This window comes from Oryza sativa, chromosome 12, assembly GCF_034140825.1.
Source record: "Oryza sativa Japonica Group chromosome 12, ASM3414082v1".
Taxonomy (NCBI): Eukaryota; Viridiplantae; Streptophyta; class Magnoliopsida; order Poales; family Poaceae; genus Oryza; species Oryza sativa.
In genome coordinates, this window is record NC_089046.1 from 6,080,403 (window position 1) to 6,105,460 (window position 25,058).

The 25,058-nt window shown below is 44.4% G+C and overlaps 1 protein-coding gene across 1 annotated transcript; it reads left to right on the forward strand.

Moving 5' to 3' along the window:
* The first annotated feature begins 13,209 nt into the window (after nucleotides 1-13,209).
* LOC107279720 (uncharacterized) lies at nucleotides 13,210-16,390 on the forward strand. Its single transcript, XM_015763961.3, has 2 exons — nucleotides 13,210-13,901; nucleotides 15,739-16,390. The coding sequence occupies exons 1-2, from the start codon at nucleotides 13,590-13,592 to the stop codon at nucleotides 16,312-16,314; spliced, it is 888 nt and encodes a 295-aa protein (XP_015619447.1). The 5' UTR covers nucleotides 13,210-13,589; the 3' UTR covers nucleotides 16,315-16,390.
* Nucleotides 16,391-25,058: the final 8,668 nt, after the last annotated feature.

A 25,058-nucleotide genomic window follows, 5' to 3' on the forward strand; every position in this document is an offset into this window, starting at 1 on the left:
GTCCGCGGGACTTGGAAAGAAAAACTTGGACGGAGGTTTCATTTTCTAGTGAGTACATGCATGATCCAAAATTATATTGAATTGAATCTCTAGTTACAGTTAATATAAAGAGTATATTAAATCTCTCATCGTTTCTTATATAGTGTGCAAAGCAGGACAAGGGAACTAACTTATGTGGCTACTACATATGCGAGTATGCCCACTGCCTATCAAACCAAATATACACCACACGAGAGCTCGATGTACGTATACATAAACCATTCAAAATTTCATTGCGTATCGATTTGTTAAGTTGTTTATTAATTTCATATATTGATATGTCATTATTTTTCGAATGATAGCGTATTCACATGAGGGAAAAACTCCCACATAAGGATTTTATCATGGCTGTTCAAGAACAACTGATGGGGTTCATCAACGAAGAAGTCCTTAATCCCGATGGTGAATTCTACTACGACGGATCGACAATTCGTAACGTCGGTCCTTCCTCTTTTGACGTAACGCAGGCGTCGAAGTCGTAGCTATAGCTAGCGAGCAAATGAATTGTACTATACATGCATATATATATATATATATATATATATATTTATATATGTACGTAGTGTTAATATATATTTTGGTAACATATATGTACATAAAATGTTAAGTGCTTTAAATTATAAATATGTGTGTAATATATGTATTTATACATATATACATACTCATATATATATATATATATATATATATATATATATATATATATATATATATATATATATATATATATATATATAATCAACCATGCAGGAAACAGGGCCATGCAAATAAAAAAAAATGGTACATAGATCTTTAGTCCCGGTTGGTAACACCAACCGGGACTAAAGATGGATCAGCCGGCCACGTGGCTGACCGATCTTTAGTCCCGGTTCGTGTTACCAACCAGGACTAAAGATCGATCTTTAGTCCCGGTTATTTCACCCGGGACTAAAGATCGCTATCTTTAGTCCCGGATTCGTAGTCCCGGTTGGACAGCCGGGACTAAAGGGGGGTTACAAACTGGGACTACAAACGATTTCTCCAGCAGTGTATGGCAATAAATAGAGCCAATAGTTAGCTCTACTAGTAGCCTTACTCATAGAGTTTATCTACTGTTTCTAAAAGCGACACATGTGATTATGTGATGAGGTGAAGTAGAAAAGTGGGAAAAGAGAATGAACCACACCCTCATATAAAAGACAATATCTACACAATCTCCAAGAAAAAATAAAGAGAGTGAACCAAAAAAAAATTATTAGGGTATGTATATTAAAGTAATACATTATACATCTTATCTTTTATCTAATGAATTGGTGATATGCTTAAAATTAGAGGTAGCAGTCATTTTCAACTCTTTCTTATAGTCTTGTTACCTACATGGCCACAAGTTCAGTTAGGTGTGACTCTACAAAGGCACCATGTGAGCTGACAAGATATACCTATTGGCAACATGTCAGTTAGATCATCGTGGGTTGACGAGATAGCATCAACAAAGCTATTGAGAGTATATATAGATATATCGAAGACCTACGTACTATTTGATAGTACAAGTACTATATAGTCAACACACTATTTTGAAATCCATTTTTCATAACACTATCCTTTTAATTTTATTGGTAGATTTAATTAACACATGCTTCTAAAGATACTTGAGAGGGATTCCAATCACCAACATCCAGCGAAAATCAATTTTCGTTAGCGGTCATTTAAGAGATTCCAATCACCAACTGCTGGTGGCCAACCGCCCTTGAAAAACGTAATGGCCCATAAAAAAACAGCTACATTAAAACCACTGCACACGTCCTTCTCCTTCTTCTCTCCAGAAGTACAGACCCACCTCCCTCACCCACCGACGACGCACCCTCTCCTCCTCCCTCCCCACCGGCAGCGGCGGCGGCTCTGGCAATGGAAAAGGGGAGGGGTGGTGGCGGCAACCGGGCTCGGCAGCAAGGACGGTGCGGGAGACAGATCCACCGTAGAGGAAGCGGAGGCAGCGTCCCTGCTCTCCCATCCCCTCCCATATCTGTCCGGAGAGGAGGAGGCCGATGACGGTGGCACCGCACCTGTCCTCCCTTCCCCTCCTCTCCTGTCCCATATCTATCCGAAGGGGAGGAGGCCAGCGGTGGCGGCGCGGCATAGTAGAGGAAGCAGCGGCAGCGCCGTTGCCCTCACATCCCCTCCTCTCCCCTCCAAGATCTATCTAGAGGGGAGGAGGCCGGTGGCGACGGGGCAGCAGATGGAGCAGTGGAGCTGCATAGCAGAGGAAGCGGTAGCACTACCCCTACCTTTCCATCCCCTCCTCTCCCCTCTCCCATATCTGTCCGGAGGGGAGGAGGCCAACAACGATGCCCCTGCCTTCCTAGATCTGGCGAATGGCGGCGGCAGCTGCAGAAGAGAGGTGGCTTTGGCAGCGGCTCGTCCATGATGGCTTCAGCGGCTTCCAAGGTCATTGGCAAGCTTGTTCATGGTGGCTAGGTTGTTGTGAATTGGGGGGTAAACGCTTGGGAGGGTTGCAGTGATGAATTTTTGTGTTTGTTCTTCCATTTGATGCAGTGGTGATGCGGACGATTTGATTTGAATTTCATGTTTGATATGTGGAAATAGGATGAATTGATTTGAATTTCTTGTTCCATGCATGGAAATGGGCAGCTGCATTGTGGTATTCTTTTTTTTTTTTGCCAAAATACATCTATGTTGGTGGTTATCTTAACTCGCCTGCAAAAATCATACTTCCACAGATGGTCAGCTTAGCCTAGCCCCCAGGAAAACCATTTTTGCTGGCAGCTGGGCTAGATCGCTTGCTAGTGAAAATGATTTTTCGCTGACGGTTGGTGGCCGCTAGTAAAATGATGCATTTTCACTAGTCTTGGTCGTTGGCGGAAGTGCTGGCCGTTGTAGAAAACCCAAACTGGCCGTTAGGAAAAATCCATTTTATAGTAATGATATAATATATTATTATTATTTAGGGTGCAAGAACCTATATATAAAATCTTTTCCGTATTTACATCGATATACAATTGGGCAACAGGACATCTTCCTGTCAGAGTATTAAGACAATATCGATGCTGTAATTCCCTACTTTTTTAAGGTGTTAATTACTCTTTTATTGTTATGATATTTTCATAATTTTAAAATTTCTTAGCTTCGCTTGAGAATTGTTCCAATTATCTGAATTTAAATCCCATCCTTTGCATCTCAAATAATTAAATCCCGTACCCCTATCCTCAGGGGGAAAAACATAGAGTCGGTCAAATTCCACATTCAATTCCTCTTTTTTTCTCTTCCAGTATTCCTGATTAAAAATTCCATTGAATTTCAAATTTTAGTTCAGTCCAAATTTGTTGCTTAAGCTTTAATGCCAATACCTTGGATAACAATCCCCAAAATCCCCTTGAACCAAATTATTCAAATTATTTTTTCCTCAAATCTATTCCTACAAAAGTCCAAAACAATAATGTGCACCTCCATGCGAGCTGAGGGAAGCTCAGCTGGTTATACATGTTTCTTATGGTAGAACTTATTCATCCAATGACAAGTTCTAACCACATATGTCTACCATTAAAAAATAATTACTTGTTAATGTGAGCATCTGTGTTAAGATAGAACTCCACATATTGATGATATTACCTCGATAGCAAGACATATTGATGATATTACCTCGATAGCAAGACATGTGGTAATATCATTAATCTCGAGATATTCCAACCTATTCTCTCGGAAATAATTATAGAGGTATAGGTACACGTTTATGTGTTTATATGGGCGAGTGTGTGAGTATGTATATAAACATTTACATTTGTAATGTGTAAAAAAAACATGGCAACCTGGGCATCTTTTCCTGTCCTTTTGGCCCTATTTTCTCTAACATGTGGCCCCGGTGCAGTGTGTGCCATCTACCATATTTCTCGTTATGCCACCGACAACTCCAGTATTGTCTCTGGGATCATGCCTGTCCCTCTCTACGTGCAGTGATGCCTGAGCACGGACGAAAAAATATTGCGTCATGTCAAACATTACCGATCAGCGATTGAATACGGAGTATACGTTAAGCGGTACAGATCATTAGCCGGCTAATGGCATTGTTGCAGAAAGGTACACTAGTGCTGGTTCCAAAATTCCTATAGGTACTGGTTCTGCTGCCGACACCAATTAGCTGATTATTGTTAAGTGGTGATGGTCCCACTGGGAGCTTGCTATAGTGGTACTAATGGCTTATAAAGGGTACACCTTCCCATAATATAGATACAACCACTCTTAATTCACATACTAAGAAATAACTAGGTAAAATTTAATACAGGGCATCTAAAAAATGTATAATTAGCTAGGAGACATTGTAAGAACGTGTATTTACTGTAGGGTATTGTAAAAAACAGGTAATTAGCTGCTAGACACCGGCGGAATTATTTTATTATTTTTAGAAGAATAGGAGAGAGAAACAACCAGTAAAGACCAGGTTGCCCTCGGCTCAAATTAGTTAGTCTTCACTAATCACGGGCTTAAACAAATCTTACAGTCTCATTGCTAAGCGAAGAGCAAGAGAGGAGAAGAGACGATGGTGGATGTGAAGCACACGGCCGGCCATGCCGGCGCGGGGAGAGTCAAGCTGTTCCGGGTGCCGTGGCGGCCGACTAGGGCGGCGGCGGAGGTGGGGCCGCCGCTGCTACCGGCTAGCGAGAGGAAGAACAGGAAGATGAAGCAAAAGCACATATATTCCATACAATGAATCAAAAGCACAGATATAGCCAAATCCAACCGATATTCATATTCAATGTCAAGTTTGTCGAACACCTTGTGACGACTAACAACACATACAAGCAAGTCTTTCCTGGTAGCAGTAGTCAAAAGACAGGTGGGGGTGGATGCTAGGCTTAGATGCTGGACCAGCAAGCTGCGGCAATGGTGGTCTCCAGGGGCAGCAGCAGCCGCCGCTCTCTCGAGCGCAGCAGCAGAGCCGCGCCGTTTCCTCCGAGGGAAGCAGCAGCCGCCGCTGCCAACGCCGCTCCCTCGAGCGCAGCCGCCGCTGCTACCTTCGCGCTGCCGTTACCGCGCACCGGAACACGTGCGACGCTCCTTCCGCACGGAGCACCCTCTGCGCCACCATCGCCGCTCCGTTTCTCCGCGCGTAGGAACCGCCGTCGCAGCTCCCTTTTTCCGGAAGCAGCAACCGTCGCCACTGCTGCTTCCTTTCTCCGCGTGTATCATCAGCTGCTCCGTCGCCACCACTCCCTCCCTCCACAAGTTTCCGCCGCGCCGCCTTGTGACCGTGCGACGCTCAGTGGCGGCGCCGGCGGGCGGAGGCGGCTGTTCGGTGCGTTCCGGCGGCTGCGGGTGCGGTGGCTGGCAGCGTTGTACCGCAGGAGGAGTGGCGGCAGCAGGCGAGCACGGCGAGCTGAGCGGCGATGGCGGGCGAGCGCCACGACGACGAGCGCAGCGGCGGCTGCGGCGCTTGAGAGCAGAGAGAGAAAGAATGAGAGAGGGAGAAAAGGATAAGGGATAAAAAAGAAAAAGAAAAAAATTAAAGGGTAGAACCGTATTTACATAGCTGTTTCTCTCTCTAATTCTTTCGGATATGATAAAATAATCCCGCGGGTGTCCAACAGCTAATTACCAGTTTTTTGCGGTGCCCTACAGCAGAAACACGTTTTTACAGTGTCTCCTAGCTAATTACACATTTTTTGGATGTCCTGTAGCGAATTTTGCCAAATAACTATTATCACATCTTAGTTTGGATCACCCTAATAAATATAATATATACACCAAAATAACTATTATCACATCTTAGTTTGGATCACCCTAATAAATATAATATATACACAAAATAGAATTAGGGTGTGTTTGAGGAGAAGGTGATTGAGGAGATTGGGAAGATACGCAAAACGAGGTGAGCCATTAGCTCATATTAATTGAGTATTAACTATTTTAAATTTTAAAAATGGATTAATATGTTTTTTAAAATAACTTTCCTATAGAAAATTTTTGTAAAAAACGCACCGTTTAATAGTTTGGGAAACGTGCGTGCGGAAAACGAGGTGCTTTCTCCCTCAATGTCCTCCAAAGGAACGCTGCCTTAGAATCTTGAGGGTGAAAGGATTTGAAATAATAATAATTTACTGGAGAAGAAGTGCTAATTAATTGTATGCATGCACATATTATATTACATCTCTTAAAAAAGTTGTGCCTTATATTATGAAATGGTGGGAGTATATGGTTTTGATTTTGTAAGACGATCAAAAAATAAAATTTTAAAATGACTAAGGAAAACATTATTAATATTTAAAATAGTATAGACAGATTTAGATTGAATTGTATCCAAACTAAACTTTTGATGCTATAGGACTAAACCCAAGAACTTTAGATATCATTGGATCAATTTACCCATCTATGTTTAGGGGTGCTGGATGATATCTTTTCAACAATTAATTTCTTACAATTTAGTTCTTTGTATCTCGTGGACGTTTCTTGTTCACCCATTTTTAATAATTAATTAATTTAGCAATAGAAGAATGCGAAATGCAAAGATATTGTTCCTCCAAAACCAAAAGGAACATCGATCTGTGTGCTAAGTCTGAGATTATTGATCAAACGGGCATACATGTATATATTACTAGTTATCCCGCGCGTTGCTGCGGGCATAAAAGAGTAATTACCAATGTGTAATGTTAATGCAAACGATCTAATTAAACCTACTTAGAATTTCTTGAGAATTTGTCTTATAGTAATTTTTATCAGGGCAATGTATGATCGCATTTGAAACATACATCTTCCATAAAAAGATTCCAAATACGAAACAAAAGGCTATAGATTCCAGGCTAAAAAAAAGCTATAGATGAAATATACAGTTGCTTGTCAATGTTTCGAATGAAAGAACAAAAATCCTACAAAAATATTAACAATGGACACTACATACTATGTTTTATATAAATGATTGCATACCATAGCAAACTTAAATCTTTTTAGAATATCGAAGTTCAGAACTTCATCAACCCAAATATATATATACTATGTACATTGCTGCGGGAATTATATAGAATGATGAGAAGAATAAACATGTTATGAATTAAATTGCATGGCAATATATTTAAATTTGATGTAGAAGAAGATAGCCCAAAAATTATATTTCTTCTAAAACATATATATAGCAATTCACATAAAAAACGTATATATAGTAATTCACTCCGCTGGCAGATTAACCCTCTATAATAAGGACTACATTTGTATTCTACAGTACAATTTGGAACAGATAATGAAAAGAATAAAAGGTGTGCAAGTATATATATTTCTGAAAGCACAGAGAAATGTGCTCACTGGGGACATGTCTATATTGCCAGGGATAAATTTGGTGCTCTGTGCTCAGTGGATCGATAGACAAATATATTGAATAACAAAACGCAGTATGACATGCATATATTCAAACAAAAGATTGTACAACAATAATTCATATCGTTAAATAAAATTTCTGCAACATGAGAAAAAGGTACTGGCTTCAGATAATATATACAGAATAACTTGAAATTGATGCAATCCTACAAAGTAAAAAAGGAGGCAGAACGGATAAAACAAAATAACACTCCTGGAGAAGTGATCTTTGCCGGGTTACCCAAAATCCACAATAGTCCTGCTTCAACAAAAAACCGGGACTAAAAAACCATTTTTAGTCCCGGTTTAAAAGTGCAGCCGGACTATAGAATCTTTAGTCCCGGTTGGTACTAAAAATGATCTTTAGTCCGGTTCTATTTGTGTCAGAGGATATCAGGCCGCCAGAGATTTATAGTCCTGATTAGTAACACCAACCTGAACTAAAAATCCATCTTAAGACTCGGTTGGAGTTACCAACCGGGAGTAAATATTTCTCTTCCATCTCCAATCGGTTAAGTCCCAAACGAGACTTTTCTCCTCACCAAGATATTTAGATATGATCAGATTATCCCCTTTCCTCCTACGGGGCCACGCCCGGTGGGGCCGCGCACGGGGCCGCAAGCGGCAGGTGTGATGTGAATGATTTAGGATGTTACTTTGATTTGGGGATTTGGGGTTTGATTTAAGGATATGTATGGCACTCAATTTGGGAGAAAATATAGGGATTAACTCTAGCTAGTAGTAAAGAAACAATGAAAAAAAGAAAAGAAAAGGGGACCAACCGGACTGCCGCTACCCTCTCTTTAATCCCGGTTGGTGTTACCAACTGGGATTGAAGATTCAACTTTACTCCCGGTTACACTACGCCAGATCCTCACACCTCTGACGGGATACCTGTGACGGGCAAACGAATTGGTCAGTAGTGACCATTACCTTTGACGGGTTATACGGGATGCAGTCACCGGTGAGGCATCTGGCCGCGGCCCGTCACAAGTATCCCCTCACCTGTGACGGTCCGAAAGGAAAACCCGTCAGAGGTATACCAGTGACGAGTTTTTCATCCAACCCGTCACTGGTATCCCCTCACCTGTGACGGGCCAATACATTAGAAGCCGTCAGAGGTGATGGGCCGCCACCTGTGACGGCTTTAATTTCTGGCCCGTCACAGGTGAGATAATACCAGTGACGGGCCGTTGAATACAAGCCCGTCAAAGGTATGAGCAATACCTTTGACGGGCTTTTTTTATCTAACCCGTTTGAGGTGTGTTGACTCTATAAATACCCCCAAACTGCCAACTGCTTTCCATCCCGACCATTGTACTGCTCACACATCGGTTGGGAGGGCAAGGGGGGCGATTTTTTTGCTAAAATTCAAGGTAAAAAACACATTATTCTCCATTCATTCTCAACATATCGATCATCATTTATTTTTCTTCGTATGTTGTTGATTTCAGATGGATCGTAGATGGATGTACTATGCGCATCGTTCGTCTACCGAGTATAGAGAGGGGGTCACTGAATTTGTCACATTTGCGGATAATGACAGAAAAAGTAGGATGAGCATGCACATGTTGTGCCCATGTAGGGACTGTAAGAATGAACAGATGATCGAAGACAAGGATGAAGTGCATGCTCATTTGATAATGAATGGATTCATGAAGAAATATACCTGCTGGACCAAGCATGGAGAGCAAGAGGCGCCTGATGTCGCAGCTGAAGAAGTGTTGGATCAGGATGTAGAGAACACCGCCGCAGCTCGAGAAGGCATGTTCGTACCTTCTCCTTTAGGTGGAGAGACCATAGATTTAGACACTCAATGTCTATCTACAATGTTGCATGACATTGAAGACGCAGAGGACAACGACAGAGATTATGAGAAGTTTAGTAAGTTGGTGGAAGATTGCCAGATGCCGTTGTATGATGGATGCAAGTCGAAGCACAGCAAGTTGTCATGCGTGTTGGAACTCATGAAGCTTAAGGCTAGTAATGGCTGGTCGGACAAGAGTTTTACAGAACTCCTTGAGCTGTTAAAGGATCTGTTGCCAGAGGGGAACAATTTACCTCAGACGACATATGAAGCGAAGCAAGTATTATGTCCGTTGGGCCTGGAGGTCAGAAGAATTCATGCATGTCCGAACGACTGCATTTTGTATTACAAGGAATACGCTGACTTGGATGTCTGCCCTATCTGTGGGGCATCAAGATACAAACGAGCAAAGAGTGAAGGTGAAGGAAGTAAGTCAAAGAGGGGAGGCCCAGCAAAGGTGGTGTGGTATCTCCCAATTGCGGAGCGCATGAAGAGAATGTTTGCGAACAAGGAACAAGCTAAGCTTGTGCGCTGGCATGCCGAAGAACGGAAAGTCGATACTATGCTGAGGCACCCAGCAGATTCAGTACAGTGGAGGACAATCGATAGGATTTACCAGGAATTCTCAAATGACCCAAGAAACATGCGTTTCGCAATGTGTACGGACGGCATTAATCCTTTTGGTGATTTGAGCAGTCGTCACAGTACATGGCCAGTTCTGCTTGTTAACTATAACCTTCCTCTCTGGTTGTGTTTCAAAAGAAAGTACATTATGCTTGCCATGCTCATTCAAGGACCGAGACAACCTGGCAACGATATCGATGTGTTCCTTGAACCGATAATCGATGACTTCGAAAGGCTATGGAATGAGGGCACACGAACATGGGACGCATATGCACAAGAGTATTTCAACCTCCATGCGATGCTGTTTTGTACCATCAACGATTATCCGGCCCTTGGCAACCTTTCTGGCCAAACTGTGAAAGGGAAATGGGCGTGTTCGGAGTGTATGGAGGAAACAAGAAGCAAATGGTTGAAGCATTCACACAAGACGGTCTACATGGGTCACAGGAGATTTCTCCCAAGGTATCACCCGTATAGGAATATGAGAAAGAATTTCAATGGACACAGAGATACAGCCGGACCCCCGACAGAGCTAACAGGGACAGAGGTGCACAACTTAGTGATGGGAATAACCAACGAGTTTGGAAAAAAGAGGAAAGTTGGAAAGCGAAAAGAGAAGAGCACATCGAAGGAAAAAACAGAGGAGCATGTGGAAAAACAAAAGACAAAAGAGAGGAGCATGTGGAAAAAGAAGTCAATATTTTGGAGACTACCATACTGGAAGGATCTTGAAGTTCGCCACTGCATAGATTTGATGCATGTCGAGAAGAATGTATGCGAGAGTTTAATGGGATTACTGCTTAACCCAGGTACTACAAAGGATGGTCTCAACGCCCGACGAGATCTGGAAGATATGGGTGTTCGGTCGGAGCTACATCCCATAACCACGGAATCCGGCAGGGTTTACCTTCCTCCAGCCTGCTACACTCTCTCGAAAGAAGAGAAGATTGATTTGCTAACATGTTTGAGTGGTATAAAGGTTCCATCTGGTTACTCATCAAGAATCAGTAGGCTTGTTTCACTGCAAGATCTTAAGTTGGTTGGAATGAAGTCGCATGATTACCACGTTCTTATCACACAGCTGTTGCCCGTTGCAATAAGGAATATTTTGCCTCCTAAGGTGCGACACACGATCCAGCGGTTGTGTTCCTTCTTCCATGCAATCGGCCAGAAGATCATTGACCCCGAGGGACTAGATGAACTACAGGCAGAACTTGTGAGAACCCTATGTCATCTTGAGATGTACTTTCCTCCAACTTTCTTTGACATAATGGAACATCTTCCGGTGCACCTTGTGAGGCAAACAAAGTGCTGTGGTCCAGCATTCATGACGCAGATGTATCCTTGCGAAAGGTACCTGGGGATCCTTAAGGGTTATGTACGGAACCGTTCACACCCTGAGGGGAGTATCATCGAGAGTTACACCACCGAAGAGGCCATCGAATTTTGTGTGGACTACATGTCAGAAACATCTTCAATTGGATTACCACGATCTCATCACGAAGGGAGGCTTGACGGTGTTGGTACTGTAGGAAGAAAGACTATTAGGTTGGATCGGAAGGTGTACGATAAAGCTCATTTCACGGTACTACAGCATATGACTGAGGTGGTGCCGTACGTTGACGAACACCTTGCAGTTATCCGACAAGAGAACCCAGGCCGATCAGAGAGTTGGGTCAGGAATAAGCACATGTCTTCTTTCAACGAGTGGCTGAAGAACCGAATTGCCAGGTTGCAGAACTTGTCTAGTGAAACACTTCAGTGCTTGTCACAGGGTCCTGAATGGAGTGCCACCACCTGGCAAGGATATGACATAAATGGATACACCTTTCACACGGTAAAGCAAGACAGCAAATGCACAGTGCAGAACAGTGGGTTACGCATCGAGGCTACTAGTGACGGTGGTCGTCGTGATCAATACTATGGTAAAGTTGAGCAAATATTGGAGCTAGATTACTTGAAGTTCAAAATCCCGTTGTTTCGTTGTCGATGGGTCGATCTTCGCAATGTAAAAGTTGACAATGAAGGTTTCACCACTGTCAACTTGGCTAACAACGCGTACAAGGATGAACCGTTCGTTCTCGCCAAACAAGTTGTTCAAGTGTTCTACATAGTTGACCCGTGTAACAAGAAACTACATGTTGTTCGTGAAGGGAAAAGGAGAATTGTTGGATTGGACAACATTGCAGACGAGGATGATTACAACCAGCACGTCCACGGCATAGGTCAAGAAATACCTCTAGAAGAGGAGGAAGAAGAAGATGAAGTTCAATATGCACGTGTCGACCATGAGGAAGGATTATTTTTGTAATTTATGTACGTAGTTTATGTCTACATGTCTGTTATCTGTATGACTCTAATATGTTCGCAATGATCAATAGTATATTGCTTATGAAATAGTCAAATAAAATAATTAAGTAAAGCACCCACTAGAAGTGAATTAAAATAATTAAGCAAGTATAAGCATTGGAACTAAAATAATTAAAGTAGTATAATAATGAAGTGCAATTACAACTGTTAGTGAAATAAAATAATTAAGTATAAAAAAATATGTAGTTTATGTGAAAATATGTTAAGGAAAATAAAAGAACTAAGTGAAATAAAATTGCTCTAGGCAAACTCACCTGTGACGGGCTCTATCTGTAGGGCCGTCACAGGTGACCTCACCTGTGACGGCCCAGAGTGTTGGGCCCGTCACAGGTGGTATTACCTGTGACGGCTCCACGGTTGGAGCCCGTCACAGGTGAGGCCACCTGTGACGGCCACATAGTTGGCGCCCGTCACAGGTTCATGTTCCGTTGTGCGAGCTCTGATCCGGTTCATGTTCCGTGCACTGGAAGCGTGGTCCCGCACACAGTACCAGAAGGACGGCTTGTGAGGCGACGTTAACAGCGTTAACGGATGTGAGAAGTTGCCGTTGCGCCTCGGCTTTTCCGTCAGAGTCAGGGCATCCAATGCTCTCGATCCCTCTTTCTTCCTCCTCTCGCTGTTGCTTCCGCGGTCGTCGATGCGACGCAGGCCTGGCGGAGAATCCCTCTTTCTTCCCCTCCGCTGCAGGCTCCCGTCCTCCCCTTTCGACTGTGGCTTGCAGGCCCGTGCCCCCCCCCCCAATCGATTCTCGTCCGCGCGTCGTCTTGCGGCAGCGGTCGGTTCAAGGTGCTCAAAATCGGGGGGAAGTGGAAGAGCTCCACGCCTGTCGAGCTGTCTGCGTCGTCCTCGAGGGGAGTAAAAGCTGGCCGGCGTGCTCGCTGTGAAGCAGCAAGCAGTCTGGCTGCCTGTGTGCTCGTCCTCTCTGCCTCTCGGGTCAGACAGTGCTGGCCTGAAGAGTCTCATCAAGGCATCCAAGCTGGCGGAGTTGAGGAGTCTCTATTTCAGGCTGAGCGTGTGCGTGGTCCGATGGAGACGACAGCGAAGAAGCGGAAGCGAGAGCGGGATCTATTGTCGATCCAAGAGGAGGGGACGATTGTTCAATCCCCTCAAACAGGGGAGATCTCTGTCCGCGGCGCCGATCTGGAGTCCGGCGAGGACTCCTCCGACTCTGTCACCTCCGACGCTGGCAGCGCCAAGGCTGCTCCCGACGACGTGCTTCATATCGCGCATGCCCTCTGCAAAGTTTGCGCCAAGTCTCCTAGAGCCGTCATCGACTTTGTTCGAAGAGTGAGCCCTGCCACCGTCGGCCGTTCGATTGATTGGGACGTCGTCCGCGAGGAAGAGTCATCTAAGGTATTGGTTTGTATTAATTTGTTCATTTCCGATTCAATTTTATTTGACTTGCACGGAGTAGATGGGCGATGGCCGTAGCCGGTGGACCGATATGGAGGTTCGTGTGTTTCTTGAGAGCTGCTTGGAGGAGATGGCAGCGTTCACCATCACCTCCAACTCCCCCAAGCCGCAGGCATGGCAGAACCTAATACACAAGATGTACACCAAGTGCAAGAAGAAGGTGAACAAGGCTCAATTGGAGTACATTTGGGGGCAGTGTAAGAAGCGGTACAACAGGTGGGTGTGGCTAGAATCGCATGCAAGCGGGCTGGGTCGTGATCCCCATACATCAGCCATTGTTGCCGATGATGAGTGGTGGGAAAGCAAGAATGCGGTACGTACACTTGACCATAAATATTTTGAACCAACAATTTTGCTTACAATTGGTATTATCTGAAATTTAGTACATGCATGCAATTATAAATACAGTTTTGTGAGGTGTAATAATTTTTTTGTTCAAATTGTGTGTGCCAACAAATGACTAGCTGCAGTAAAATGGAAGGATTGTGATCACATATGTTTCATAGTTGTTACTGTCATGTCGTTTTTAGTAATGTGTGCCATTCCCTTGTATTTAAGTTAACAAAATGATGTTTAGGAAAGATCTATATGTAGTGTATATGTAGTGTATCCGTTTAGCATTATTTTGCAGGAATAGTGATTATGTGTTAAAACTCATGTAGAAATGTTGTAAACAATAAACAATGGTTCTTGGATTGTACTGTACAACTAGAATGGGCATCCCAATTTTGGGGTGCCTTATTCTGAAGCAGCAGATTTTGCATGTAGAATGTGACATGTGAGTTGATACTTCAGATGCTGTATCACAGCATATGCTTGTGTTGAACATTATTTCTGTTTTCTGAACTGGTTAGCACTTACTTCATTTGTCCCAAAATATAAGGGGTTTTGGACGGAGGGGACATTTCCTAGTGTAACGAATTTGGAGTGTTCCATCCGTACAAAATTTCTTATATTTTGGGACAGATGAGTATATCGGTAGATCCTATATTAGGGCTCTGTTCGGGAGGAGTCCTCCCCGGCACGCAAAATGAAGTCTATTATTACATGATTAATTGAGTATTTGTTATTTTTTTTAAAAAATGGATTAATATGATTTTTTAAAGTAACTTTCGTATAGAATTTTTTTACAAAAAACATACTGTTTAGCAGTTTGAAAAGCGTACGCGTGAAAAAGAGGGAGATCACAAACATACTGTTTAGGTTTGGTGTTATGATGTTAAGTTTGAGCATAATAATGATATTCTGTCCTAAGAGTTTTGACTCCAGTGTAACCATCTGTACAAAGTTCAACTGAGTTCAGATGTATGAATCATTGAAACTTGAACCAGTACATTTTAAAATTTTCCAGAAACACAGCATTAGCCGTGTATTACTGTCAAATTTGTTACAGGGTTCACACAAAACTAGACGCAAACAGGGCAGTAACTAGTACTACGAAAAATCTCTCTAAATCTGTTATTTTGACCAAATCCTAAGGTCTGCGCATACTAGGGTGCACACAGTACGGACTAGCTGATACAAGTACAACATGATGCCAGAATGTATGATGCATGCAATTATAAATACAGTTTTGTGAGGTGTAATAATTTTTTTGTTCAAATTGTGTGTGCCAACAAATGACTAGCTGCAGTAAAATGGAAGGATTGTGATCACATATGTTTCATAGTTGTTACTGTCATGTCGTTTTTAGTAATGTGTGCCATTCCCTTGTATTTAAGTTAACAAAATGATGTTTAGGAAAGATCTATATGTAGTGTATATGTAGTGTATCAGTAAATTAGGAAAGATCTTGTACAAGTCATTTAGGAACATGTTAATACATATTCAACTAGCTGTACACACCTTCTTTGTGATGTATATAGAGAGAATGAACAAAAATGTGCTCATCTACAAAGAATATAATATATGCAGTTTATCTTATGTTTACAATGTTCAAACTATCTTTCTTTCATTCTGTCAGATGTGTGGCCCATTGTAACATGTACTCCTGATTATATTTGATAACTTGGTACCAATGTGCACATTTACTGCCAGCATTTTAGTAGTAATGCACATTGGACTGCACATATTCATTATGTTCAATGTTTGCACAAGCCTAATGCACTTGCCTTGTACTAACTTATTTTTACTGTCTACTTATGTTGCAGCAAAATAAAGGTGTCTTAAGCTTCAGGAATGATCCTCTGAAGCACATTGACCTTCACCACGCGGTATTCAGTGGGCACACAGTTGTCGGAAACCACTCCGCCGTCGCAGGGGCAGCCCCACAGGCACCGCAAGGAGCAGTTCAGTGGCAGACCATCGACATGGCGCAGCTCGCTGCTGCTTATAGACCACCACCTCCAACTCCACCCCCAACGGCAGCAGACCGGGGCAAGGGAAAGAGGCCAGCAGCAAACACTACTGCCTCAGGGAGTTCTTCCAAGAAGTCACGAAGCGACTCCGCTGGACTGGCTTTGGAGAGGATTGCGGACATCCGAGAGCAGAGCTACCAGAGTCGTGTTGCTCAGATGGAAGCAGAGAAGTCTATGGGCCTTGATGCGTGCATGGAGTTGGTGGAAAATGATGGCCATGAAATTGGAGGAAGTGTGTGGTATGCTGCTTGTGCGCTATTCCGTGACCCATTCAACTGCAAATGCTTTGTTCGAATCAAGGACGCCGCTAGGCGCTTGGAATTTATACGCACTGGTGGTACTGGACAGTCATCTGGTGGCACCTGGTAGTTTGTGCACTGTACTTTACTTTGAGTTGTGATGGGCGATGTTTTTCAAATAAACCATTATTTATGTTTAGAACTCAGTGTGCTAACAATTTTTACATTCTGTGAGTCCGTAAACATTTGCGGCTTTATATCCAATTCGAGCAACTACGTATTCCATTGCATTGCTTTTATATCCAAATAATTCTTCGATTGCATAGATCACTGCCATTATTAATTTCTATCCTTTTGATTATGACAAACATTGCCTATTCTTCGGTTCTCATATGTTAAAGGAAATCGGCGATGAGTTACGGCGCGGGTGGATCGAGTTGGAATGGAGGCGGTCACACAAGCAGCGAAGAAGAAGATGCCATCATTGAGTACATGGCTGCTACCCTTGATTTCAATGAGAGGGCACCAAGGAGAATACCGGTGCAAACCGGTATCAGTTGGATGATGGACACGATGGCAAATCGAAGCCAATGCAGGGCAATGTTCAGGCTTACTGCAGAGGAGATACACAATTTGCATGATCTATTGGTCACTTCTTTTGGTCTTGTAGGAACAGCAGGGGTCTGTTCCATGGAAAAGCTTGGTATTTTCTTGTACACGATGGGTGGAAATCGTCCAATCAGAGACGCGAACAATCGGTGGGTCCGCTCCAACTCGACAGTGTCGGTTCACTTCCACCATGTTTTGCAGGCTATGAATGATCTCGCTGGGAAAATATTGAAACCGGTTGATCCCAACTTCTTAGATTACAACCCTCAGATTCTGCAAGAGAATCCTTTCAAGCCTTTCTACCAATCAGTGGGAGCTGTCGATGGCACACATATTCCAGTTCTGCCTAATGCAGCTAGCGCTATGCAACACAGGAACCGTCACCACATAACAACCAGAAATGTTCTAGTAATATGTGATCATGATGGGAGAATTATTTTCTGTGATGCTGGCTGGCCTGGATCAGTTCACGACCAAAGGATTCTCAATGAGGCAGTGCAGGCTTACCCCTACGATTTCCCACGGGTACCGTTAGGTGAGTTGTATCGGTCAATACACTTTTTTTTATTGCCAAATGTCTTGATTTTATTTAATTCTATACATGTGCACTAATATTTAATTATGCGCCGTTAACCAGGCAGGTACCTACTTGTCGACTCCGGATTTCCTACCAGGATGGGCTTCCTTGCACCGTACCCACATGTACGGTACCACAGGGATCAACTTGCGGTCGAGGGAGCCCCGCCACCCGTAGGACGGGAAGAGACTTTCAACCATCGACACTCCACGTTGCGAGGGATCGTGGAAAGACAATTTGGCATCGCAAAAAAGATGTGGAAAATATTGAAAGAAATCCCTTATTACCGAGATGAGGACATCCCTGCACGCATCATTCATGCAGCTTTCGCTCTACACAACTTTAGGTTGGATAGTAAAGATCCGACCTATCGGTTCACTAATGCTCTCTACAACGGCAATCCAGTGCCGCTGCTGAACGATTCATTCGACCATATGTATTACGCAACAAATAGCGAGGCCGCTATGTGCATGTTGCGTGACTGTATTGCTGATGATGCGTACAATAACTACCATTAGGTAGGTGATGTTATCCATAATGCTTGTCGTATGTTCAGTACTTCAATTTTCAGGATTGTATGGTTTACCATTTATTTATGTCCGAATCTTCACATATTATGAAAATTATTATTAAAGAAATCACATGTGTGTGCATATCAAATATTTCTTTCACAATTGGTGCCGCGTAGCAAATATCTCTTTCACCCGCGTAGCAAACACCCATTAATTCGCATGCTACAGTACCTCCACTGCCAGCCCCTGCCCGGCATCGCACGGCACGGCGACGGAAAGTGTCGGCCATAGACGGCGTCCAGGCTGCCGCTTTCAATATTTTCCAGTGTCCCTGACGCCCTGACACTGCTACAGTGGTCTACAGTACTACATGTTCCCAACCCAAAAGTCAAGCTCCGATCCGGCACTTGCGAACGAAAGTGAAATAAAATTGCTCTAGGCAAACTCACCTGTGACGGGCTCTATCTGTAGGGCCGTCACAGGTGACCTCACGGTTGGCGCCCGTCACAGGTGAGGCCACCTGTGACGGCAAACTAGTTGGCGCCCGTCACAGGTGAGTTTGACTAGGCTTGACCTAGGGTTGGACATCGATCCAGATCCGGCACCCACTCTCACTCCACTCTCATCTCTCGACCGCCGCCTCGCCCCTATCGACCTCTCCGCTACCCTCTACGCCCTCCTCTCCACCGCCGCCTCGACCTCTCCACCGCCGCCCTCGCCGCCGCCAAATCCGCCGACCTCTCTGCCGCTCACCCTCTCCGTCGACCTTCCCGACGCCGGCCTGCACCACCACCGCCGCAGTCCATCTCCACCGCCATCTCCACCGTCGCCTCGACCTCTCCGCCGCCCTCCTCTCCACCGCCGCCTCGACCTCTCCGCCGCCCTCCTCTCCACCGCCGCCTCGACCTCTCCGCCGCCATCTCCGCCGCCCTCTCCACCCTCTACACCGCCCTCTGCACTGCTGCCGCCTCACTCACTCTCTCGACCGCCGCCGGGACCTCCTCTTAGTCGCCACGCCAGGACCGTCATCGCCGCCACCGGGACCTCCACGGTGAGCCCACGGCCCCCGCCTCCCCTCGTTTACTATTGGTCGCCGATTAACCCCCTCTTCTCCTCCTCAGCGCCGTCGTGCCAAGAAGCCGCCGCCGCGCCGCCGTGCCGAGAAGCCGTGCGCCGTGCGCCGGCCGGGACTCGTCGTCACCGTGCGCCGCCTCCTCTGCTCGTCGTCTCCTCTCCAAGTACCCCTCTCTCTCTGATGCCGATGAATGGAATGGTGCAGTTAATGCATGAATGAATGATGCAATGGAATGGATGAACGAATGATGAACTTTGGGGAATCCGAGGTTATCAAACCATCACAGAATACAAAATGCATGGGGAATTTTGGTGGATTGGTCAGTGTAGTCCATGGACGGAACCGACCTAGACACCAAAATTCTCCATGCATTTTGTTTTCTGTCATTCTTTGATAATGAAGGAACTTTATTAGGTTTAGGGTTTGAAATTTATATACCCTTGTTGATAGATTGGCCACAGATTACCTACACTTGTTGATTTATATACCCTTGTTGTCTATGAATAGGTGAATTGCATGAATTGTTGTTTATATACATGATTTATATACCCTTGCTGTCTATGAATAGGTGAATTGCATGAATTGCTTTTTATATACATGATTTATATAATTTTTTTTGATGCCTTGCTGTCTATGTTTGCCCATGCTGCTGCCTATGGTTGCCTGTCATTTTGTTTTCTGTCATTCTTTGATGATTTATATACCCTTGCTGCTGCTGCCCAATGTGTTCCTTATTAAATGGCCAGTGATGAATTGCTCAATAAGAACAGATTTTGTGCACTTGCTCTTTTTTTATGCATAAGAACATATTTTCTGCACTTGTTCATTTTTTTATCTACAATAATATATGCATGATTTATATACCACTGCTGTTGTTGCCCCTGTACTTCTTGTTAAATGGCCAAGGATGAATTGCTTAATAACATTCTATCTATACCTGTTATTTTCTTTATGGATAAGAACAGATTATCTACACTTGTTGATTTATATACCCTTGCTGTCTATGTGAATTTCCCTCTGCTGTTGCTGTTTATGTGAATTTCCACCCTGCTGTTGCTGTTTATGTGAATCTCCCCCTGCTGTTGCTGCCCCTGTGGCATATATACCCGTACTGATGTTATATGGCCCTGCTACTGCTCTTATTGCTGCTATTATATGGCCCTGCTACTTGCTCTTTACGCATATGGATAAGAACAGATTACCTACACTTGTTATATTTTCTTTGGGTTGCTTTTTTCTCCTAGTAGCTGATTTCCTCTTTTTATCCCTTCATGCAAATGATTGTAATTGATGCATATTTCTCAGCAAAACTGAGGCCATATCTTTCATAGTATACCCCGTATTACATTGGATCTAATGCTATTTAGTCTAATGGTAGGAAATTTATAATCTTTTTCGCGAAAGTTAAACCATGTCAACGCCCGGCGCAAACCCACCCTCCCCAACACCTGCGAGGGTCCAGGAAGAAGCAAACCCAGCCACAGAGGCAGTTGCCGAAGCTCATCCCGCGACAACGGCGGTCCAACAACACGAAATTCATGGTAATTTATAGGATAAATTTTCACCACATGACCACATAAATTTTAGCTAGCACCCCTTAGCAAATATTGCCTTCTGTTTGTGCTGCAGAATTGCCGCATGAACAACATACGTCGATGTCGGGCGGGACAAGTGCAAGTAGGTCTAGTAGAAATCCGCGGTCACATAATATATGGCCGACCACAGTGCAAGTTATAAGAGAGGTTGACGCTAGTGGTAGGCCCACGGCGCCCAGGACTGTCATTGGAAGATGGTCTAACTGCTGCGGGATAGCGGCACGTGAGAACTTCGGGATCCTCCATAAAGATATCGGGAAGGTCACAGAAGCCGAGAAAGAGCGAGCTTGGACGGCAATGGAGAAATGGTTCACATTTCCAGCCGAAGCAAAGGATAGGCTCAAGCGGAAGGCATTCCAAAAGATGGGCAAAGCTTGGAAGAATTGGAAGTCGAAGCTCTTCACCGAGTTTGTCAACCCGCCCGGCAATCATACGCCGTTCGATGAATACCCTCAAATAACCGAAGCGGTGTGGGAGGAATTCTGCTCTCTCAAGACCACCCAACAGTTTAGGGAATCAAGCGAGGCACATCGCGTACTGCAACAGCGGAATGAGCACCCGCATCGGCTGGGCACCGCAGGGTACATCGGCAAGGAGGCAATATGGGCCCAAGAAGATGCAGCCGCTGCAGCAGCGAATGTCCCTGCCCCGTTTTCAGACATCCCTGAACAAAGAGCTCGCAACTGGGCGCGGGCAAGGGGTAAGGTCAACCCGGACGGCTCTGTCACATTTGAGAACAAAAGTGATGCCGTCGTCTATCAGGAACTGGTGAGTTCACTACTTAACCTAACTAATTTCCGTTCGTATAAAGTACAAGTTCGTATAAACGACTATCTTCTTTTCTAGTTGGGCTTGGTTGCTGAACAAGCTTCACAAAGCGAGGTTGAGTCCGCGCCGAAGAGGCGCGAAGATGACATCCTCACAAAGGCGCTCGGAACCAAAGAACATCCTGGCCGAACTCGGGGAATTGGTAGCGATGTGCCCTGGAAGCATGGACTCCCTCAGTACAGATCCCAATACAGGAAACGGAAAGTCTCCAAGGAAGAGAGGGACGCTCGTTTGAAGGCCGAACTTAAGGTTGAGGTCATTCAAGAACTAGAAGCTAGCATGGATGCAAGGGTGGAAGAAAGGGTTAACAAGGTCCTCGCCGACATGAATATACCCCGAGTCACAACACCTGCTGTGCAACCAACTCCGGGTGTACAACACGACGCGAGTCCGTCACAGCATAGGAGTAGTTGTGCATCCACAGAGGTGCCGGCCCCTGCTCTCCCTATCGCACCACTAGCTGCAGTGGACCACATCGAGGTAATTGTTGTTATCCGATCCATATGTAATAAAAGACATGTACACATTCCAATATTAAATTCAAACTTTCACCTTATGCAGGGCGCAGCACAATGTGTCCTACTAGCGAGAGTCCACCCAACTTTCGCTCCTGAAGTCGCTGAGGGCATGGCTTTCAAGCCCTCGGTTACAGACAAGGTCCACGGCGCAGACCTGCTAGCTGGGTATGCCAAGGTGTCCATCGATACAGTAAAGGACACCTGGTCCGGCTATCCGCTGCCCGTGCCCCCAAATGATGAAATCATGACTTTGGGCGATGCGCGCAAGACGTTCATACAATGGCCCAAAGAAGACATAGTTGTGAAGATGACTCCTCGTCCAAGTCGACCGACGGAGCTTACACCTCCCAAGTCTAAGCTATCAATTGAGGCTCCCCGTGGACCGGCATTGTCAGTACCTCATTCTCCCGGTGGAGCTGATATGGACTTGGCAGATATAGCTCAAAGCTTGGCTCCAATAAAGACCACAAGAAAGGCCGATAGCTCCCCACCACTTGTCAAGGGCCAGAAGCGTGAACGCGGCAAGGGGAAGGTCGGGGAGTTGGCGCCGGAGCCAAAAAGGGGCAAGGCTGCGACGTCGATGCCGGTGAGCAAATCGGGGAAGGTCGTGAGGGCGCCAGCCCAATTTGAGCTAGGCATGCCATTGGTGGAGGACAATGTGTTAGCTGTGATGGGTATTGCTTGCCGAGAGCTACATAAGCAATACATGGAGCTAAGCAATGCCAAGCGGAAAATGAGGGAGTCATCCATAGTTGGACATCACGACCACCAGCCGTTCCTATCGTCGCCTGCATATATAACTATAGGCTTTGATGACCTCTTCGACCTTTTCAGGATCCGGAAGTTGGACACTGGTCTTCTAAAATGCTACTCCTTGTAAGTGCATACCTTCTATACTTGTGATATGACTGGACTATATCTCCTAATTAAATTAGTTCTAATACGTACATATTTTAAGGTTGTGTTGGATCGAGAGTCGTCGCCATGGTAATCAGGTTGGGTTCCTTGATCCATCCATGGTGAATGAGGTTAATTTACGACAGAGCTTCACTGAGGTGGTTGACTATGTCAACCGGTGTTTATGGGCCCATCAAGACAAGGAGTACATCATGTGCGCACACAACCAAGAGTAAGAGGACAATACCCTTCGTGTATATTGTTTTTTAAGTTAAGGTTCTTAGTACTAACGCTACATAACCACTGCGCAGGCGACATTGGATTCTCCTAGTCATCGTACCTAAGTGGAGTAGGGTTACCTACCTTAACTCCAATAAGTCCAAAGATTATGATTTCAGTGAAATCACCAAGGCCTTAAATATGGCTTGGGGCCCATATGTGGAAAAGGGTGGTAGGCACAAGGAGGGCAAGAATGAACTTTATCATGACTCCAAGTTTGCATGCGCACAACAGATCGGAGACCAATGTGGTTTCCACGTGTGCCACAACATGTCAACACTTGTAAGAGAGGTGAAAGATTTCGACCCTGAGGTTGTTGCTAATGGCGAATAAGCTCATTTCAATATCTACATTGCTATTCAAAACGTGCTAATTAACCTCTTATTTATTAAACAGAAAGGTAGAGCTGGCTTGAAGATCTCACCCATCAACCCCCCCGCTATCAGAGGCGAATTGTGCGCCTTTATTCTTGCAGAAATAATGAACAAGAAAGGACGTTTTCATGCCAAATAGACTCATGAACTTGGCTAGATAATTTATTGTGATGTAAAAAAGATGTTTTTATAATTTCTGGCGATGTAAAAAATTATGTTTTTCATAGAGTGCAATGTAATTTACTTTCATATGTGCAATATTTATGGTACTTTACTAAATTGTCATCACATTTGATCAACTACGATTTATGTTGTACTATTCATCTGTTTTCTCCTTTTTTTTCCTTATTGACAGGTTGTGCAGGTCGATGACATTATGGCTTTAATCCATTTGGTAAGTATATATGCGGTTCTATGAGCAACGACCGAAATTGTGGCTTTCAAGGGGTGTGAATTTGCTGTGCAAAATTGTGGCATTTGAACTGCATATATGTGTTGTTGGGGATCTGTGATGTTATATTGGGGGGGTGATGTATCTGTGATGGATCTGTGACTGGAATATATCTGTGATGTTTCTATTTTTCAGAGGGCATGGCTAGCAAATCCTGAGGCTAGCCAATATTTAGCATTTATTTTTTTTCTGGAATTAACTCATCAGTGACGGGTCGGAACAAAACTCCGTCAAAAGTAACATAACCTGTGACGGACTAGCAAATAAAGTCCCGTCAGTGGTGACCTACCTGTGACGGGCCTTTACTTTTGGAGCCGTCACAGGTAGATCACCTGTGACAGCTTCTAACTACGGAGACCTCAACCTCTGACGGCCTTTATTTAAAGGGCCGTCAGAGATGAGTCACCTGTGACGGGTCCTAACTCGCTCAAGGCTAGCGGAGACCAACACCTCTGACGGACTTCTAGTAACTTGCCCGTCAGAGGTGGGTGTCACCTGTGACGGCCGGCCACCCGTCAAAGGTGACTGGACTCACCAGTGACCACTGATCACTGACCATGCGCGAAGCCGTCAAAGATGAGGGTTTGGGCCCGTCACAGGTGACCTTGGCCAGTGTAGTGTTATTTCACCCAGGACTAAAAATATCCATCTTTAGTGCCGGTTGAAAAATCGGGACTATAGGGGTTCCCAACCGGGATTACAAACAGTTTCTCTAGTAGAGTAACAAATAATAGTAAAACATACAAAAACAGATTGATCGGAGGAAGGGATCACGGAGTATGACTGCATCGGATGAGCGAACAAACAAATGTGCATCTGAAGTTGTGGACTGTGGATGAACGTGCAAGACGATGTGAATCATTGGACTTTCCAAGCTTTAGGTGCCACTTGCAATCAGGCCTGCTATCAAATTAGGAGAATTAATATATCATTATTTTCAGCCGTTGCAGTTTTCTCATCTGCCATGGTTTAACTTACAGGAGAGAAGTTGAGGGTCTCCCACCGTTAGGCAGGGATAATTGATGGATTAATTAGTACTAATGACATGCAGTTACAGGCTTCTTATGTAGGAGTACCATGGTTTAATTTTACAGGAGAGGATTTGAGGGGCCATCAACTGTTAGGTGAGGAGAATATATTGATGGATTAATTAGTAATA

Excerpts from the sequence above, each read along its gene's own strand:
- LOC107279720 (XM_015763961.3), top strand. The coding sequence starts at position 13,590 with ATGGGCGATGGCCGTAGCCGGTGGACCGATATGGAGGTTCGTGTGTTT. Across the intron at positions 13,902-15,738 it reads GGTGGGAAAGCAAGAATGCG|CAAAATAAAGGTGTCTTAAG; the intron begins GTACGTACACTT and ends CTTATGTTGCAG.